Genomic DNA, 21,229 nt, shown 5'->3' on the forward strand with positions numbered 1-21,229 from the left:
GTTCAGTTATTTCACATTAAGGTAATTGAAAATTACCTATTAATGGTCATTCTAGTTAAATTACTGATCCAAAATATACGAGCTTGATAAAAGTGCTCATTTTAGAAGAAAATCTCAGATGGCATTTAGAGGCTTTTGCATATGAAGTCTTCATATATATAAATACATGAAAATACTATTTTTTTTATATATATATATATATATATAAATAGGACCATGCGTAAGATCTTAAAGCAACAGCAGCCTAATATAGTTATTGTGAGGTAATATAAAAAAATATCTATATGGCAGTTTTTCTCCATACACGATCGATGTCAAAATTGTAGCTCTGCTCTAGTTTTAGATAGTCAAAAAAAATTAAATATGAATATTTTTTTTTATATGGATTCTTACATTCTAATGAAAATTTTCCATTATTCTTGATTTCCAGCATACACAAAGTCATGGCCAAGCTAGCATGAAGCCCTGAATTAAAGTCTATCGAGGAGGGGGTCAAGAATCACTTTAAATGGAGCTGGTTGCTGGAGACTGTCGAAGTTGAGGGAAACACTTTATCACTCAATTGCTTTAGCAAACTTAGAGAACCAGGTAAGGCAATTTGCAACATTTGCAACCACCCTATTAACTATGGCACAAGTGGGAAGATTGCACTCCGGAAACATATGATGCATCCAAAACATATGAAACTGTGGAAGATCCAACAGCAGAACATGCACATTGAGATTGCACGAGCTAATAACATCATTGTTGCAACTCCACACAACAACTCGGCAACACCCAGACCAATTCCTCCTCTATGCAACCGTGTTGCTCAGGATCAAGTAAGTGTTTTCTAATTTTGTAGTAACTCTTTTATTTTCTTTTTTACAATGTTTGAAACAGGTGTTTATTAACTTAGACATAACTAGAGGTGGGCTGAACTTAAATAAATCTACCAATTTTCTATCAAAAGCAGCAAATAAAATCGCTTTCAATGGGGATAATACTCAAAAACAAATACTCCTTTAAAATAATGGTTTTGACTACATTATAATCAGTGAAGATGATATACTAATATCATCATATAAACTAATCATTATTAAAAATGATTTTATTTAGGATGTATGGTGTTTAATCAAATTCTGTTTTTCAGGCACTTCTTGGATTTATTGCTGAGAATTCTCTTCCCCTCTCAGTCACGTCTGGTATTATTAAATTGGCTCAAGAGTTGGCCAAAGATCCAAAAGCACTTGCTGAACTGTCAATGGACAGGACATCAGCATCATACAAGCTTACCCATGGTGTGAAGAAGACTATCCTGGATGAAGTACTTGAGGAAATCAGAAGTGTCCCCTTCTCCCTCAATATTGATGAGGCCACAAGCAAGACAAACAAAAGAGTATTAGGTGTGCTTGTTAGCTACTGGTCCGATAAACACGAGAGGATGGTTGTCCAACACCTTGCAGCTTTGGAGCTCATATCTGTAACAGCAGAATCTCTCTTCAGTGCACTGGATGGGCTATTTGAAAAGATGAATCTCCCATGGGATAATCTGGTGTCAATTCTCATGGACTCCTGTGCTGTTATGAGGGGCTCTAAAAATGGCTTGGAAAAGAAGATCAGAGACCGCCGTGCCCCTCATCTCCTTGACATCAATGGTGACTCATGTCACCACCTTCATAATGCCAGCAAGAAGTTGTGCTGTCCTTTTGAGCGTTGGGTTGAGTCTTTGCTGTCCGACCTGCACACAGACCACAAATGGTCAGCTGACATGAAAGATGGCCTCAGAGAAATTTGCAGTATATTTGGAATCCATTTCTCGCGGCCAGAGTGCTATATTCCACATCGGTGGCTCTCAGTCTTGGATGTCAGTCTGGAAACATTGCGAATGTGGCATGCACTGGTCATGTTTTACTATGCCTTCCTCAGCAATGAAGATAAGTGTACATACAATGACATTGTCAGTGCCATTCTACAGAAGCGTGAAGTACAGGAAACAGGCAGGGCCCGGATCAAGGAGTTGTGGAAGGAGTTGGGGAACAGGTCCAAGACCTTCACAAACGAGGGGAAGATGAGGAAGGTCAGGATTTGCAAGAAGGTCAGACATTTTTTTTTTTTTTAAGTAAATATTTATTGATTGATTCAAGGTGCTTGTTAGATGTACATTGCTGTGATTGGTGCAGAGAGAAAATATGTTTCTATGTTTTAGCAGGTGCTATTTGAGGACAAGAAAACCCTCCTTGAGCTCCACTTCTATTCAGCAGTCCTTCCCATGCTGAAACATTACGTCCTGCTTTTTCAGTCCAAGGACCCACAGGTTCATAAACTCCATGATGAGCAGGATAAACTGGTCAGGGAGTTTTTATCTCGCTTCATCAAGCCAGGAGAATTGATAAACAGCAAAGGAAGGAATCTGTCCGGGCCAAAGATGAAGCTGCTTGACCTGACATCGACAGACGGCATCTTGCAGCACCTTTTGTTGGCTCTGAGGCCTCATCCCTCCTTGTGGGAGGAACAGGGAGGAAACACCCTGTTGTGAAGGCTTTCAAAACTAAGGTATAGGATGGGTTTATTTAGGTAAAACATTGAAACATGTCATCATTAGATGAGAATAGCCTGTGAAAGCGAATTAAACACTTATTTCCAACATGGCCCTCAATATTAGACATGACATAAATGACATCATACCATAACAATACACATTTAATTCATTTAAAATAAAAACACTTCCTAAGCAACTTATCTTGGAGCAGGTTCCACATATACTGTAAGTCTTTACTTGTTTCTTAAACTGTACTCTATTTATAAAAGGTAATCCAAGCCTACACCAGCTGTGCAGGTGACCTTCAAACAAAGCTACCTCTTGACAGTCCAACCCTAAGGACTCTGTCATGCTTGGACCCATATGCATGAGGAAGCCATCACATTCTTCCTCATCTCCAGAAGTTGCCAAACATGTTTCCAACTGTGAAGCTTAATGAACTGGAGAGAGCTGGATTTCAACATGAAATACACAGGTGTATATAATTGTTGGAATGCCATTTGCACAGATTTTTAATAAGTCACATGTTTGATATTTTTCTAGTAATTGTATAATGTAGCCTGTTTTTGTAAGGAATTATTTTGGCAAACAATGAGCTTAAACTGTTGTTTCCCATTCTAGATATGCAAGTGACATGACACTACCTCAGATGACAGAGGGGGCAAGAGTTGATTTATGGTGGAATGTTGTGAGAAAGACTCAGAGGTACCCAGCACTCTGCAAGCTTGCACTGTCTGCACTATGCCCATTTCATGGTCCACAGGTGGAATCAGCATTCAGTGTAATGTCCAACATCCTGCAAGCCAAAGCTGCCAACCTAAGTGTTGAGACATATGAGTCCTATCAAGTGGTCAAATACAACCTGAAGGCCATGCAGGTGTCGGCCATTCAGCACTACTCCCGGAAGACAAAGGAGAGTCCTGTTAATGTACAGCTGTGCAGAAATGTAAAACTATCGAGCCAAAGGTACAGAGCTCTGCTCAGAAATAAAGAAGAACTGAACAAAAGGCCTTATCACTCTGAGAAGCCCACAGCCAGCAAGAAAATGTCAAAAGATGCCATTGTGGCAGCAGCTGTGAGTGCCAGGCGCAAATTCCAAAAGAAACGTGTAGAGGCTCTAAAGGCTTGCTACAAAGGCTAAAGAGTCATACAAAAATTGAGGCCTTCTTCTGACATGAAAGTTTGCATGTTGCACATTTAACTGTTAAAGTTGGGTAAAAATGTAAAACAAAAATAAGTTGATATATTTTTTTTTTTGTCATGGTTGTTATAGAGAGAGGTGGTGATGGAGCAGTGTTAATAATAAGTTGTATGTTGCTGTAAAATAAAAAATAAAAAATAATTTATTTTTGTTCAAATAAGTTGTTATGGGTCCTGATTTACTATCCATATCAGGGATGTTCAACTTCAGTCCTGGAGGGCCACTGTCCTGCAGAGTTTAGCTCCAACCCTAATTAAACACACCTGAACAAGCTAATCAATGTTTTCAGGATTACTAGAAAAGAGCTTTTGTCAGGGTTGAAACTAAACTCTGTAGGACAGTGGCCCTCCAGGACCGAAGTTGAACATCCCTGATCCATATAGATCCGCCCCCAGTTTGATCGGCGCGCGTGTGGGGGGGGGGATGATCGGGGTCTCGGTATATTTTCCTGCTTTTTTGTCCTTAGGCAATCACATGCCTGAACCTGGCGACCACAGTGAGCGGGAGCTCGTATTCAGGAGCTCGTTACAGGCCGGAGAGGCCTGTAACCTGACAGTCACACAATGTGGGGCTACCTTCAGAAAGGCCTAATGAGGCCTGTAACCACAGAATGTGGGAGATAGCTTGAAAGGGAGGCGCCTGCCATAATACATTGTGACAGAAGACGCATCTAGAGTGGGATCCAAGGTGAAGAACCAGAGTCTGAGCAACATAAAAAAGGGGGCGAAACGGACAGCGCATAACCCTTACCATAAATATGGATTTTAGAAAGTACACGAAACGAAAGTGCGTGTGCTTAGCCATTCTGAATCCAGGAAGGCCTGGTGAGGCCTCTAACCTGGCGACCACAGCATGTGGGAGCTCATGCTCAGGAAGGCCTGGAGAGACTTACCTGATAACCACAGAATGTGGAAGTTGGCTAGAGAAAGGCGTCCGCCGTAGCATACTTTGACAACAGGACGCAATTTCCAGGATCTGAGCCACATAGGAAGGGACCGAAGCGTACAGCGCATGACCCTTACCATAAAAAATGGATTTTAGAAAGTACACAAGACGTTCATGCGTGTGACTTACCATAAGCATGGGTTTAAGAAAAATAGATGAAGTAGAGGTGGATGTGCTTCATCACTCTATATTCAGGAAGGCCTAGTGAGGCCTGTGACCTGACGACCATAGAATGTGGGAGCTCGTATCCAGGAAGGCCGGTGAGGCCTGTAACCTGGCAACCACAGCATGTGGGAACCCATGATCAGGAAGGCCAGATGAGGCCTGTAACCTGATAGTCACAATGCATGAGAGCTCACATTCAGGAAGGCCTGATGAGGCCTGCAACCTGACATGTGGAAGCTCACAACCAGTGAGGCCTATACCCTAGCGACCACAGTAAGTGGGAGTTCATATTCAGGAACTCCCATTCAGGAAGGCCTGGTGAGGCCTGCAACCTGACATGTGAAATCTCTTAACCCGGAAGGCCAAGGAGGCCTGAAGCCTGGTGACCACTGAATGTGGGAGCTTAACCTGTTAACCGTTGCCAGAACGATGACGCACTGAAGCGTTTTTTTTTTTTTTAATAGTAGTTTAAAAGTTACTATCAGATTTAATGCTATTACCTTGACAAACTATACATCATTAAAAAGATATAAGTCTCACGTTTCAGTATTTGACCACTATTGTATTCTGAGAAACTTATAGGGAGAGTTATGTCTTAATTTGTGTCAGGATTTATGTAATGAAAAAATGAGTCGATACCTTTAATATGAATTATGAGCATCAGCCGCGTCCATTCAGAAAAAAACTCCCGTGCTGTCGTCATGAGAACGCTTGACAAAACAACGTCCCTCAGGGCTTTTGGCTCAAAAATGTGCAGATTTGGAGAAATATTGATAGATTCTCATAGGTTTACATCATATTTCTATAGACAGGAATAATATTTATTGAATTTATATCCAAATGCGTCCATGTAAGATAATGCGCACTGGATACTCTGATGTACTGTGTTTTCAATCCATACCAGCAGCCTGAGGGCGCCATTTGCACAGTATTTTCCATGGGTGCACATGAAGAAGAACCATAACCATGTGACATTCCCGGACGTGTATTGATGGTGTGCTAAGCTAACATGCTAGCTAGCTCTCTAGGTACACCTGCCATCTAGCTGTTATTTTTTATGAATTTTTCTAAATAGGAATGCTTACTGAAATGTTTCTTTATTTAAGAAAGGCATTTGATACAGTTTCAAATGTGAAGTGAGAACTATGAAAGAAATTAGGGGTTGAAACAGCGTGAATAGCCAGTCGTTAGCCATTATAATGCAGACAAAAGAAAAGCATATTTAGGGCCATAAGCAGGCTGGAAAGGTGTGAATGTGAGCAGGAGAGACTGACACTGAATGAGGCTCGTTTGCAACACAAAACAATAGATACAATAGACTGGATAGATGCTAATAGATGACAATAAACACAAGTTTGCATTTTAGAGTCTAATCAGAATAAAGCCATTTGACATGATCTTGAAAAACATTTAACTAAATACAGAGTTTTAGACATCACCTTCAAATTTTAAATATAACATGGTCAGACATGTGGCTTTAGCTGGAGTGCAATTCTAGATTGCTACAGTGCCAACTTCAATTTCATTTTCATGAAGATGTTTCATAAAAATAAATTTCTAATAACTTACACAACTTTGAAGCTATTCATATTTTTTTTTTTCATTTTTCATTATGACAATAATTAATTCTACATTTCCAATAAAGTGCCAGGTGTCAGCTTTCAAATGAGACCATACTTATGCTTTTAGTACAAAGGGTTCATGAACTGTATCTGTTTTAGTTTGGGTATGCCATTTCTGGGGATTTTTCAAAAGTGGCATTGCAGGCTAACAGGTTAATACTCAGGAGGGCCGGTGAGGCCTGTATCCTGGCGACCACAGCATGTGGGAGCTCATACTCAGGAAGGCCTGGTGAGGCCTGTAACCTGATAACCATCGTATGTGGGAACTCACAACCCAGAAGACCGGATAATAACCACAGTAAGTGGCAGCTATACACAGGAAGGCCGGATGAGGCCTGTAACCTGACAACCACACATTGTGGGAGCTTGTGGGGGATTTGGTAAGGTGGATTTACCAAAAATGCTCCAGGCTCTGTACAGGAGACGCCTGAAACAAAGAGAACGCGGCGTGCAGAGTGAAGACACGCCAGGACTCCAAATTTTAAGGAACCTGGGGTTTTTGTATGTGGGAGCTAATACTCAGGAAGGCCTGGTGAGGCCTGTAACCTGATAACCACAGTATGTGGGAGCTCATACTCAGGAAGGCCTGGTGGGGCCTCTGACCTGATAACCACTGTATGTGGGAGCTCACACTCAGGAAGGCCTGGTGAGGCCTGTAACCTGATGACCACAGTGTGCGGGAGCTCATACTCAGGAAGGCCTGGTGAGGCCTGTGACCTGACAACCACAGCATGTGGGAGCTCATACTCCCACCTGACAGCCAACCTTTGGCAGCTCACACTCAGTGAGGCCCAGGCGGCTGTAAAAATTGTGAAACACGGTCTGGATGGCTGAAAATATCTAGATAATATTCCATAATTTTAATTTTATAGAATTAAATACAACCATAATTTCCAAACAATACTGATAAATATAATTACGGTCTAGTAATCTACATGCTGCCTCGACAAGCGAGAGATTTGAATGTCACGAGGTGACGAAATTTCAACTTTTTCCCTTGTAAGGCGGAACTAATGTTCGCCGAGATTGCCTCCCGCCGGACCCATAACAACGGAACACCGGGCTAGTTCCGGGTTAGCGCAAAAATCCCCGTGAATGGGGCGATTAGCCAAAATCGCCGGCAGCTGTGCACGAGGGGATTGAAGCCCCGCGATTGGGACACGTTGCCATTAGGGGAGGATAAAAGGAGAAAGTACAGACCAAAGGGGTGTGTTTTTTTGGGACTGTGTATCTCGGAGGATGCGTGAGCGGTGGAGAAGAGGAAGTGGGGCTGGCAAACGGGCGCGGCACTGTGAGTTTGGGAGAAAGAGCACGCCGACTCAACCAGAAGGAGGAAATCGCGGAACAGTAAGATCGTTTGTGAGAGACTGTGGCTGCATTCCAAACCGCATACTCAATGAGTAGGTACTTAATTTCAATAAGTACTTACTTAACGAGCGCTAAAAGAGTAGGTACTTTATAGCCAAATCTCGTTAAGTATGAATGCGAACCGGACATCTGCCATGTTGACGTTATCATGTGACCTACGACGCGTTATCACAAGTGCAACAACTTAAAGATTTGAACGACACGTTTAATTCATCTATCTGTAAATATCTTGATATTGATTAAACTTGCTCATTTTATGGTCTATTTAAAGAAACTGCTGCCCATTTATTTTGAGAATACATTTAGGGTTGATTTAAGTTCTTATATTTAACCCTACTTATGTGACCCACCGTTTTATCCTTAACGATATTATTTATTTTTATTACGAAATCCCAAAATTGTCATCTCTTGAATATGTTGTTAATTTCTTTATTTTATATCCAAACATTTTCATCCACAAGCAAAAGTGGCTTACCGTGACAAATACTGACCAATACTTAATTATATTACTTTTTACTGAAAAAAAATCTATAAAACAGACAAAATGTAATGTATGTCATATGACATAGTTATGCATGAATACACTCTAGATGTGTATATTGTGAACATCTACATTTTCATTCAAACAATTAATTAAATAATGATATTTTATTTACTGACAACAATGATAAATATTAATAAATGAGTAAATGAATGAAAAGTCACCATCACACAATAAACAAATGCATATACCGGTACAAGTCAACACATGAAACAAAGCTTTATTCAAACTACAATCATGTATGTAGACTACAAGCGCTGAACCACATCTACTGCCATCTCAACACAGCGGTTCCCATTCTGCGGCTTTATTCTGATGAACCAGCGGACCGCCAGAGGTGAGCCGTGCCGGAGTGCCGGAGGTTGTCACAATCTGAGGCAATAAGGGCCGGTGGAGTGATGGAGGGTCTCGTACATGGTGTAACCGAATGAATGAGATTGACATTAGTGAGCACCAATCAGCAGGGAATCCCTCCTATTTAAGAGCTGGTTGGCTGTAGCCTGGGATGTGTCACGCTCGACTCCGCCTCCTTCTGTTGTTTACAGTGGCTGTAGGTATGTGTGTTAGTGTGGCGATGTAAATGTGGAATTACCAGTAGGAAAAGTTTGCGACTACGCCACCCGGGGAATTTCGCCCCGGGAGATATGGACAACACTCAAATTATTATCATTAGGTCACTCAGGTTCACTTTCTCTAATAAAGGTAGGCAGAGACGTGGATATAACAAAATGTACAAAAGTTTTATTACAAATTTAATTTAAAAACAGTAAGATACTCACATAACAAGACTAACAACCAGGAGCCACACTGGCAAGGGTTTGGGTTACAACACAGCACTCAAATAGACGAGACACACATTTAACTGACCAAACCAGCAAACACACACCCGTTTCGGTATCAATACACCTAATCACAAAGACACAGCAAAAAGACACAGACACAGCAAAGAAAAACACAACTAACAGGGCTGAGGTTAGCCACGGGAGGAGGGATCACTAAATTAATTCACCGAAAAACACTCACACCATCAAACAGCCTCGTAGGTGTCACAGCAAACCGTTCAAAGAAAACCCCACCACCAAAAGAGATCCTCCCTCCGTGGACCCCAGCACCTGAAAGAAAAATCACAAAAAGATTAATTAATCACAAATGGTATACAATTGTATGCAAAAAGGTAAGCACCAACACATAGATAACTCGATCCCCACAATGGGCTCACTAGCAGGTGGTTTGATGCTCTGGCTTTAACTGCTAACAAGCGTCAGCCTCAGAAAGTCAATAACATGTAATATTAAATCAATAAATTGTCAATAAAACCAGACAGCAACGATCTTAATGCGTGGAGTGACACGATATTCTCAAACGGCAACAGGTTGTCTGGTAAACTGGAGCACCGCAGAGAAATAGGCTCTCTTAATCTTGCAGCAAGAGGTTTCAGGGCTATAACAGCTGTTTATAGCACCAGCCGGACAAACAATTTGCCTGGACGAGAGGGAGAATCCTAAATCAGATACACAAAGACACTACTAAGATGCATGGCTCAACTGCTACATTTTCGGCTCGTAGTTAAAATTAAATACATCACAACGCTTACCGGAAGGGGACGATGGATCCACACAATGTGTTCGGTCACACACACACAAACTATTTGTGTGTTGGTCAGGCACTGATACTCAAAATCATGTAATCTGCGGTTCAGCTGGACTTCAGGAACACTGCACATAACGCAAAGCAATCAGCCGATCCCAAAACCCCCCTGAATAAAAACAACCAATACGCCTTCCACCAACAGTTCACACATACCTGAAAGGGAGCGCACAGACCAAGACGAGCCAAGGGAAACTAGAGAAGACAGGCTAAACACAACACTATGCATTAGTCCCGTATGCACAAGAAACCAGAAAAACAAAATTGCTATATGCTAACGCACACTTACAGTCACTGTAAACACGGAAGGAGGCGGAGTCGGACGTGACACAGCCAATCAGCTCTTAAATAGGGAGGGCTCCCTGCTGATAGGTGCTCACTGATGTCACTCATCTCATTCACTCGGTTACATTAGCATCTAGCAACTTCTGTTTTTAGTTTCTTGTATGTACGGGACTAAGTATTGGTGTTGTGTTTAGCCTGTCTTTTTGCCCCGGTTTCCCTCGGCTTGTCATGGTGGGTGCAATTGCTGGCTGCTCGCCTTTCAGGTATGTGTGAACTGTTGGTGGAAAGCGTATTGTTTGTTTTTATTCGGGGGTTTAGGATCGGCTGATTGTTTTGAGTTATGTGCAGTGTCCCTGTAGTCCAGCTGAACAGTGGATTGCATGATTGTTTTGAGTATCTGTACCTGTGAAAGGACGAGCACATTCCGCATCTGTACCTGTGAAAGGTCTACTTCCGGTAAGTGTTATTTTGCATAACTGTAGTCACGAGCTGAAAATTTAGCAATTGAGACCTAAATCTTAGTGTTTCTTTGTATTTGGCTTAGGATTTTCTCTCTCGTCCAGGCGATTTGTTTTTCCTGCTGGTGCTATAAAAAGCTATTATAGCCCCGTCGATTCCTTGCTTCTGGATAAAGAGAGCATCGTATTTTCCTGCTCCGTTGTCGCTACCGTGCGCAATACAAACTTGTTGCCATCTGTGAGAAGATTGTCACTCCACTGATGAAGGGGATCGTTGCTGTCTGGTTTTAGTGATGATTTGTTGATTTAACGTTTCTTTGTTTATTGAACTTGAGACGACGCTTATTAGTGTCCAACAAATGTAACACTAAACTATTTATTTATGGGTTTTGTTTACACCTTTGTAAGTTGTTTGTGATTGTCTTCTAATTGTGAATTACTATCTGCTCACGACCGTAACGTTACCCTAAACATCATCCAACTGGGCTATATTGCAGTTAGTATGTTGATGTTGGTTATTAATAATTTGTTTTGTGATTTCCTTTCAGGTGCTGAGGTTCCACGGGTGGAGGATCTCTTGTGGTGGTGGTGGTGGTGGTGGTGTTCTCCCCGAATGTTTGCCGTGACACTTTTGAAGTCTTTGCTGTGTGTGTGAGTGCATTCGGTGAATTAAGTTTAGTGATCTCTCCTCCCGTGGGTTACCTCAGCTCTGCTAGTCTGTGTGTCTTTTTTTTTGTTGTGTTTTTGTAACCAGTGTATTCGTATAGTGAGTGTGTGTTTATTCAAAGGTGTGTTTTTGTTTACTTAAAACTTGGCCAGTAAAGCTCCTGATTGCAATTTTTATTAATGTGATTATATATCTGTTTTAAAATAGACTTGTATTAATAAAGAATTTTTGTACATTTTCATATCCACGTCTCTGCCTACCTTTATTAGAGAATCGAACCTGAGTGACCTAGTAATAATAACTTGTGTCGTCCATATTTCCCGGGGCGAAATTCCCCGGGTGGCGTAGTCGAAATCCTTCCTATCTGTAATACTGCTCTTTCGCCACAATGGCACCATCTCCAGGATTCAGCTCTGTGCTCCTCATCCTCAGTGCTCACACCAGTCTGCTGACATTTCAGATCCTACAAAAATGCACAAACATAACACAAAAGCAGTCATTTTAAAAGCACAATGTCATTTGATTCTGTAGTAAATAGACGTTTAAAATAAGCATCTTTAAGATGTTTATGGTTTATGTAAATCCACGTTAGAGACGTAACTTACATGTCCTTACTGGAACTCCCCTGTCAGCTAGAGCTAACGTTATACATAATAAAACGTGTTTTTACAGCAAAATCAGAACTATACTATACTGTCTAACTCCTTTACATCTTCAACAGTTCAAATGTTTACTCTATAGTAGTTTAACATATGCAATTTTAACACAAGGAACCGTGTTTACTCACATTTGAAACCCTGCGCGTCGCTGATCTCCGTGATGTTTGATAATGACGTATCCCCTCGCGTGGCCTCCTGGGATAGAAGAGTATCCATCGGTTGAGCACTCAAAAATCGGGCAGGAAGCAGTAAGCCATCCGGGAACTTCTCGCCTACTCTTTTATGAATACTGATGTTTCGAACGTACTGCTTCCTTCACGTACTGTTTTCGCCTACTATATAGTAGGAAAGTAGACATATTCGAACGCACTTAAGTCCGAATCTCGTGATAATTAGTACGTCACCCAGGTAATTCTCGCCTACTCTTTTGGATTCATACATACTTTTTCGCTCGCCTACTCTTTTTCCCATACTAAATAGTAGGGAAGTATACGGTTTGGAATGCAGCCTGAGAGTAGTCCAATCGATCTCCATTCTCTCTCTTTTGTCTATGGGACTCCCTGATGTGAATGCCAGGTCAGAACATGGGCGACGGCCATTTATATATGTATTTCCCACTGAGTGCTGAATTGCAGTGATGAAGTGATGTGATGCACTGTTTTGATGTGTGAAGTGTGAACTTAAACCCGCTGGACGTCCATTACTTACCTGAGTCTTCTATCACGTTCTAAAGACGTAAGGAGAGGCTAACACTGTTGTACTCTACAGATATTGGAGTGTATTATTTGACAGCCCATTGTGAAGAGGGACACGTAGGTGAATGCTTAACCGACTGCTTTGCAGTGAGATTCCTCCAGCCCGAACTTCTCCCGCCGTAAGCTCCGTGTCTGCCGGCCCTCCAAGAGGCTGACCTGACTGCTTTGCAGTGAAGCCCTCCAGCCGTAAGTTCTCTGTCTGTCACCCGTAGAAGAAGAGGATTACGTGCCTGTACACCCACCTGACTGCTTTGCAGTGAAGCCCTCCAGCCGTAAGTTCTCTGTCTGTCACGTGCTGAATAAGAGGATTATGTGCCTGTACACCCACCTGACTGCTTTGCAGTGAAGCCCTCCAGCCGTAAGTTCTCTGTCTGTCACCCATAGAAGAAGAGGATTAAGTGCCTGTATACTCACCTGACTGCTTTGCAGTGAAGCCCTTCAGCCGTAAGTTCTCTGTCTGTCACCCGTAGAAGAAGAGGATTACGTGCGCGTATACTCACCTGACTGCTTTGCAGTGAAGCCCTCCAGCCGTAAGTTCTCTGTCTGTCACCTGTAGAAGAAGAGGATTACGTGCCTGTACACTCACCTGATTGCTTAGACAGAGAACTTACGGCTGGAGGGCTTCACTGCAAAGCAATCAGGTGAGTATACAGGCACGTAATCCTCTTCTTCTACGGGTGACAGACAGAGAACTTACGGCTGGAGGGCTTCACTGCAGTCACCCGTAGAAGAAGAGGATTACGTGCCTGTATACTCACCTGACTGCTTTGCAGTGAAGCCCTCCAGCCGTAAGTTCTCGGTTTGTTTCCCGCTGTGAAGGGAGTACGTCACCCGGAATACGCACATGAACTGTCCTGCAGCAGCTTCCTCCCAGTCGTGAGTCCCGACTCGTCCCTCCCATTGGAAGACAGCGAAGCCATTTACCAGAGCACCTCCCTACACTGCACTCTGTGGGCCTTCGGCGGGTCCGCAGGACGGAACGACCCTGCTCAGAAGACTCACTATTTTAAAACCCTCTTATCCATTTTTATATTCAATAAAATATTGGTTACTTGAAATCTTGTTGTCTGTCATCTTTGCCTGGCCTCTGTCCGACTCCCCAAGGGTGGTACGGGTCTCAGGGGTGGGTGCAGCCTGATTGGCCAACCCCGACCTGTGACACGAACCTTACGATATATTTGGCTTTCATCCCTTGAGAAGAAAGTCAACAGGTGCGATGCTGAAACATTCGACAGCGCACGGATGTACGCATCGAGACATTTCTATTGAACACTTCCAGCACCCTCAGGAGTTGACTGTGAATGCCTCCCACCCAATCAGTATTGTCTCACAGATCGCGTGTCTCTTTTTACTGTAGACCCCGAAATCTACGCGCTGCCTCGGCAACGCAAGATTAGAGTCATCCCGATCTGAAAGAAAAAGAGAGAAATGTTATTTGCACAAAAACATTTTACTAACAGATCAGACAGTATACCTGCGGCGTTTCCATTATTCTGTATTGTACTCGCTGCAGAAACAGTAGGAAAAGGTTTTCTCATACCTCTGCAGGGCTCTCATCAGTCGATGACGTGTCTGAGAGGAACCGCCCCTCTCGAGACCATCAGCGAACTCAGCAAGGTACCCCATTGAAGCGAAACACCACTCTGCCTTGGCAAGAGCGGGATTCCAGAACGCAGAGATTCAGATGCTGAGCTCTTCCCTCGAGAAGAGAGCCAGACGAGAGCTGAGCATCTGAATCGAAAAAACGCTCCCAGTTTGCACAGGAAGCTCCCTAGAGAGCCGCCGTGCGTGCTTTTTCACCCAAACAGAAAAAGCTCATTTTCATGTGTCATCTGGCTACAAGAAACCTTGGGCATGAGTGACACATTAAACACAATGCTTATCAGTGTTAAAGGGTAAGTTTGGTATTTTACACTTAAAGCCCTGTTTACAGATCGTTTCTGATAGTCGAGGGGAATGTCAGGGAGGCATATTGTACATTATGCAAGAAAAAAATAAGTATTGTGTCAATGGGCATTAACTCGTTAAAGTCCCACATGTGTTGTGCTGGCCACAAAGCCGCTGCTAGCCGCCGAGAGCGGCAGCTCTCCATCGCTAGCTTCTGTGGTAATCGCGTTGCACCACCACAACCTAGTGCCAACGTCGTTACACAACCGGCAGTCGCACCTGAAGCTACAGCTACGACCCAGGCTGTCTCTGCTTCCTCATCTTCTGCAGCCGACATCAGAGTGGCTCTGGGCGGCACAGCAACACTGCGTGCTGAGGTGTTGTGGTGTCTCCACACAGCGGAGAAACACCATTCACTGAACTCAAACGAAAACTTGGCTGAAGTTTTCAAGGCTATGTTTCCAGATTCGGATATAGCAAAGTCGTTCACTTGTGGCAAGGACAAAACTGGATACATCATACGATTCGGGTTAGCACCACACTTCAAGCAGGAGCTCATCAACACCATCAACAAGGCTGGCCAGTATGTGTTAACCCTCTGGGGCCTGAGGGGTTTTCTGGGTCCTGGAGGTGTTCTGACATGCTCTAACATTTGCGCTTATTTCTGTTACTTCTGACATTTTCATGGCTAAAGTCTTATTACACTGTATTCAGCACAAACTCTGCTACAATAATATGTCAGCAGCATGTATGTAAAATTTTGTAGTTTTGAGATAATAACATTTATGCATGGTTTGTGAAAATGACAATAAAAAATGTCACTAAAATAAGGTCAAGAAACCCAAACTGATTATTTCTTCACAAGACTTTTGAAAATTGTATCGCGTAGCCTAGAATATTTGCTCCAAAACTATGTGAAAATCATCCTGAATACTCATTCAGATCAGACAATATATTGATTTAAATGTTGTATGACATGTCTTGTGTAAGAAAGCTTTATGCGAGTAGGCGTTAACCATCATGAATATTGAGTGTTTCACACCTGAAAAAGACAAAGACCCTCCCATAATGGCCCTATTAGGAGCTCTCAGGCACTATCATTACATTACCTTGCACAAAGAATGAGGAGATTTAAAAAAAGAATGGCTTTTTGAGTAGGGATGCACCGATACCAGTTTTTTTCAGAACCGATCCGATCCGATCCAAAAATTCTGAGTACCGATACCGATCCGATACCAGGGCAGTTTTTTTTTTTTATCAAGTAGAATTTCTATAACCCCGTGTATTGAACTGATAATCACTATTTTGTGTGTTAAACACAATCTACTTAAAGGTAGGGTAGGTCAGAATTGTCTAAAAAAAACTTTTATTCAAATTTGTTTAAACTGTCTTTATATACCAATGCATAATTAAAATGTAAGTACTCTGATAAAAAGAGTATAAAAATCGAGTGACTCTAGACCGTTTAATCTTCATTAAACACAGCTCATTAATTCCATTCACTCCCACCTAAAAACGGGTGCGCGACTGCGCGCACGTGGGCAGAGCCAGTAATAACGGCGGTAGTCATGGCGACGTCGAGTGACAGTCGCGCAAGCCAATCCTGTGATTCGTCCCGAATGGAAATAATGAGCTGTGTTTAATGAAGATTAAACGGTCTAGAGTCACTCGATTTTTATACTCTTTTTATCAGAGTACTTACATTTTAATTATGCATTGATATATATAGAAAGTTTAATCAAATTTGGTAAAAAGTTTTTATATAAATCCTACCTACCCTACCTTTAATACAGACAACTTCATTATGAAGAAAAACAACAAATCAGAAAAATATATGATCATAATCTATGACAAAAATGCTATTGTAAACTAGATTAGTGGATAATTCAGCACTAAAATGTATTAATTTTATAAAATCTGAGCATCTTTGTATTGTTGTAAAATACATTCATGAATAACAAGATCAAAAAGTTTTTTTTTAAATGTAGGCTATATAGCCTGCTATAAAATCAAGATGTTTTTTATTTAATTATAGCACAGCTGTTTAATGAGGAAGCAACATATGATAGATAGGAGTAGGACAGAACAAGAAAGGCTATTAATAATATGTCATTGTGCAAAAGTATTATAATATAAAAGGCTCCAATACAGTGCGGCACAAAGCACTTATACGCATCGCGAGCGCAGAATGATGCGCTTGAAGCAGCATTGAAGAGTTCAAAGCACGAAGGAAAGACATATTGATGCGTAGTGTATTATACAGTATCTATCTAAGCAATAGTTTATTTATTCTTTTAACCGTTTTAAATTTCAGTTACTGTGCGCGTGAATCAATCATAGTGCTCTACTCCGGTGTTGTGAGAGACAACTGGTAGAAAATGTACAGCAATACAGTCCAGCAAGATAAAGTAATTTTATGCGAAACCATACCTTTATCTACAGATCAAGTATAATAATATTAACTTTGAATCATCTTGATGAGAGTTTCATGCTGTTGACTGTCGTAACCGAACGCTGTTTGATGCTGAATGGAGAATGACTGACAGCCGCAGCGGTGGGTTTATGTGAACTTGAATGTAACGACTTAAATATTCATTTCTACCTCATATTAGACTATAGAATGGGTTCTGAACACGTATAATATAGTGCATGAAAACTTCATAGTGCTTTATAACGTATTTGTGCCTTTTGTGGGGCTCAACAATGACAGAATAGTAATACGCACAATATCGGATTTGGATCGGCCTCGTCTGATACGATATCCGATCCTGCCAAAATGGAGGTATCGGAGCCGATACCGATACTGAGTATCGGATCGGTGCATCCCTATTTTTGATTGTTTTGATTTATTTACAACACAACATAATCCAAAGATACATAACAAATGGCAAAAAAGCACATTATTTAACACACTGAACTAAAGACAGAGACTTAACCAGTCACACACCTTTGTGCCATTCCTGAAACATAGTACATACCTGTCCATGTCCATGGTGTTTGATTTTTCACTTTACCTCCTCATGCTCATGTTGAAGTCAGCAGGACGGGTACCTAAAAATATATATATAAAAACCTGTGAACATGCTGATATCAAGAGAAACTAGGGCTGCATGATTTTGGGAATACATTTTAGATTTGTTCTGGTTAAAATTCCTTTTTAAAATTTACAAAATACACACACACACACACACACACATATATATATATATATATATATATATATTTGTTGTGCCTTGTAGGCATATACCTGCAGGGCTGAATAAAATAATAATAACAGTAGTATAGCAGGCATCGTTAAAAAGGAACACTTCAGTAACACTACACTAGAGAAAAACATATTGATTATCATATGTTACTTCAAATGTTTACAATTTACCTATATTATTAATAACAGATACTGCTAAATACCACCCTCTAGCCGGTCTGAAGTATCTGTTATTAATAATATAGGAGTCTAATAATAATAATAAGAAAGCTATCAATAATACATACCTGTGATCCATCACCCATGTCTCTGCTCCGCCATCGATCCACTCGGTCTGGGGCTCGCGCTGATGACGTAAGCGAGAGGGACGCGCCTTCGTCCCTTGTACACACCCCAACCTCTTGACCCCACCCCCCACGTCAAATCAGGGACACAAAGCGAGGCGCAAAGAAAAAGGAAGCGCAAAGGAAAGCGTGCACCGCAGAGGCACGGATGACAGAAACGCGGATTTAAAGGAGCGGCGCAAAGGGAAATATGTGTTGCAGTCAATGCTGCTGAAGTTTTACTTTGCTAAACTTTATTTTTTCTCTCAGTGGTTAACTTTTCTTTTGCAATTATTTTATTTTACTTGCAAAAAAGCATTTTTTTTTCTCAATACTCTATTTTTATTTGCAAAATAAATATATGGCCCTATTTTGACTCCATATAAAAACCCATCATACACAGTTGATAATACTGTAGTATGTCGCTGTGTGTCATCCGTACAAATCACGAAAAAAAACTGTAACAAATGATTGAGCCTTGCTTCAAAGACACAGAATGCCTGGTTGAATTCACCGTACAATAAAACGAGGTGGATCACGAATAAAAGAGCTCTGCATCTGCTGCTCACTTGCATTCGTTTAGTTGGCAAGAACGCGTTTCGTCGATAGTTCATGTTTAGATAATGCCAGATTGTTGACAAACACACACACTGCTCAAACATGTTAAAATTCTACAAAACCAGTTGAAACAAATGGATTGAACACTTCAACTGAAAGTGTGTGTGAAACCCCTTTAAATACAATACATAAAACTACAATATTTATAATTTAAGTGCCTACATTTGGACACATCGAGAGATTTATCTTTAAAAGTATTTTGCCTTTGCCTAGTCATCAGGCTCACTCTGCATATGAAAGACAGAACATTTAACACCTCCTGAACCCCCAACCCCCCACAGGCGATCTGAGTGAGACCGACTTAAAACAAAGAGAAGTCGCAATTCACACTTAATTCTAGACATTAGCATTAGGCCAGTAAAGTGTTGATAATTAAATAATTAAATTATTTAGGCTACATGTAGGCTAGTAGGCTAATATTTCTGTCATAAAAGTTTATTACTAAACATTTAATTATTTCAATAATTGAAGAAATAAAACGCTACCTCGGTTTGGGCCAGCTTTTTCCAAGCAAACCTAAATACAAACGCATGTTCATTTGTTCAAACGCATGTTCATTTGTTGTCATGAATACAATGTTCAACACAATGTTAAATTCCACGGGGATCTCCTTACAACCAGGGTGCATGCGATTTGTGAATATTTTTTTAAATATATAAATCTCGAACCACAGTGCTTCGTGCTGCTGCTAAACTAAATAACATTTATAGAATAATTATGAACTTAAATGAAACAATATCGCAACATTTCGACAAATAAATGATCTGATCTGTTTTTACAATTTAATTCAGGGCGATTTAGATCATTTGACTACATTTAATTATAGCGAGATTTTCACCCTTGTCCGTTCATCATTGGGAAGCGCTCACATAATAGCTAGTTTGAGTAGATCCTCTGCACCTCTCGGTTTCATACTGTTGTAAAGTTTTCTTTGATCGAAGCAGGAACCAGGAGACTTTTGGATCATGTTCAAGTTAGAAGTTCTTCTTTATTGAGCGCGGCTGCAATTCTTCAAAACAGTCTACATCTAAACAGTATACATTGTAATTTATACATTCCAAGGGGGAGGAGACTTCTGGGGTGGAGACAAATTCAAACAAATCATACGAAAGCAGGGAGGAGTTGATTCTATCTAGCGAAAAACCTGTATTGCAGGTTATCTAGAGAAACCGAGCAAAATCAGCATATTCACTCTATTGTATTGCCAATCTAATCAGTCTAATTCTTAAACGTCTGAGCTAGGAATCAGCATAACTATTCACATGCTGATGCTGGTCAGGAACTCCGGTTCCAAGGGCCATCCCAGAGCCATTCAGGCCCGGATTGGCTAATCGGGAGCACCGGGAGAATTCCCGGTGGGCCGGTCTGTTTTATTGGCCAGGAGGGCCGGTGTTGTCATGGCACTGGGTTAAATGTTTTCCCTTTTAGGCTCCAGTCACAGCGCAGCCCCACAATTTTTTTATTATTATATTCTCGCAGCCCCACAAAAAATAAAGTCAGTTGTTAGAGATGTGCGGACAAAAAAAAATAGAGATACAAAACATGGATAATAGGCGCAAAGGCGGCGCTGAAAAGGCCAGAATAATAAAAAATCTCTAGAAACTCAAGCGGCCAAATAGCCTACGAGTCAGAGCCGTACCCACCATTGAGTTCTCCGATTTCATCATCTGAGCTGCTTCAGCGCTCAAACACTGCTCGTCGGCAATGGCAAAATGTTTGAGATGACCGATCAAAGCAAGTGGGATTTATGTTCACAGAAGCGCGAGCCGCGGCCGCGCGCGAGTCCCAAAGCAACGCTTCACGAGATAAGATGCAAGTGGCTAAACGAAACAGCTGTTTTACGATAGAAGTTGTAAACAACCGACATAAATAATCAGTTTGCAAAGACTGTGTCAATCAAAGCTCAGCTTCGGGAAGGGGAGATTTACAGGTAAAGATAAAGAGACTGAGAGAAGAAGAATGAGAGAAGGAGATGGAGATGAGAGAGGAGAGCAGGTAGAGGAATAGCCTATTGCATACTGTGCCCAGAATGAGAATAACTTTATAACAATGAATTCCTATTTAACACAGATATAGCCTACATAGCCTATGTTCTTTGACAATGACAGTGGAATCATAAAATGCCCCCGAACCCCCTAGCCAGATCACTTTTGGGACCTTTGTATTTATAAAACCCTGTGTACTGCTATTGCACTGAATAGAAAATTCTATTTTTTAAAAATACAATGAATTTACAAGGCTGTACAAAGCAGTGCACTATTGCAGACTTATATACTGAGGGTTTAATTACATTATTTTAATATTGTCAGTCGGGAACTAAAGTGGGCCGGTCTAAGGCATGAAACTCCAGGGCTGAAAATGA

General features: G+C 41.3%; 2 protein-coding genes and 1 long non-coding RNA gene across 4 annotated transcripts in view; 1 reads left to right on the forward strand and 2 right to left on the reverse strand.

Moving 5' to 3' along the window:
- LOC307004698 (guanylate-binding protein 4-like) overlaps positions 1-21,229 on the reverse strand; it is a 238,983-nt gene that overhangs the window by 23,467 nt on the left and 194,287 nt on the right. The window lies entirely within an intron of this gene.
- Positions 442-3,797, forward strand: LOC307004250 (uncharacterized protein). Of its 2 annotated transcripts, none has more exons than XM_079623350.1 (5): positions 442-821; positions 1,133-2,077; positions 2,189-2,535; positions 2,791-2,996; positions 3,143-3,797. In XM_079623350.1, the coding sequence occupies exons 1-3, from the start codon at positions 663-665 to the stop codon at positions 2,516-2,518; spliced, it is 1,434 nt and encodes a 477-aa protein (XP_079479476.1). In that variant the 5' UTR covers positions 442-662; the 3' UTR covers positions 2,519-2,535; positions 2,791-2,996; positions 3,143-3,797. The 2 variants fall into 2 exon arrangements, with proteins under 2 accessions (XP_079479476.1, XP_079479477.1); XM_079623351.1 differs by having other exon boundaries at positions 2,192-2,535.
- On the reverse strand, positions 8,104-10,305 carry LOC307004251. The gene is made up of 3 exons (XR_013798954.1): positions 10,167-10,305; positions 9,958-10,078; positions 8,104-9,864 (listed from the first exon to the last, which is right to left on the reverse strand). It is a non-coding gene; the product is annotated as an uncharacterized lncRNA (long non-coding RNA).

The sequence above is a fragment of the Phoxinus phoxinus genome, assembly GCF_949152265.1.
Source record: "Phoxinus phoxinus genome assembly, chromosome: 9".
Taxonomy (NCBI): domain Eukaryota; kingdom Metazoa; phylum Chordata; class Actinopteri; order Cypriniformes; family Leuciscidae; genus Phoxinus; species Phoxinus phoxinus.

Bases quoted from the DNA above. Each gene is read 5' to 3' on its own strand.
- LOC307004250 (XM_079623350.1), top strand. From the start codon at position 663: ATGATGCATCCAAAACATATGAAACTGTGGAAGATCCAACAGCAGAAC. The intron at 822-1,132 runs GTAAGTGTTTTC...TCTGTTTTTCAG, and splicing joins ACCGTGTTGCTCAGGATCAA to GCACTTCTTGGATTTATTGC. The intron at 2,078-2,188 runs GTCAGACATTTT...TCTATGTTTTAG, and splicing joins AGGTCAGGATTTGCAAGAAG to CAGGTGCTATTTGAGGACAA.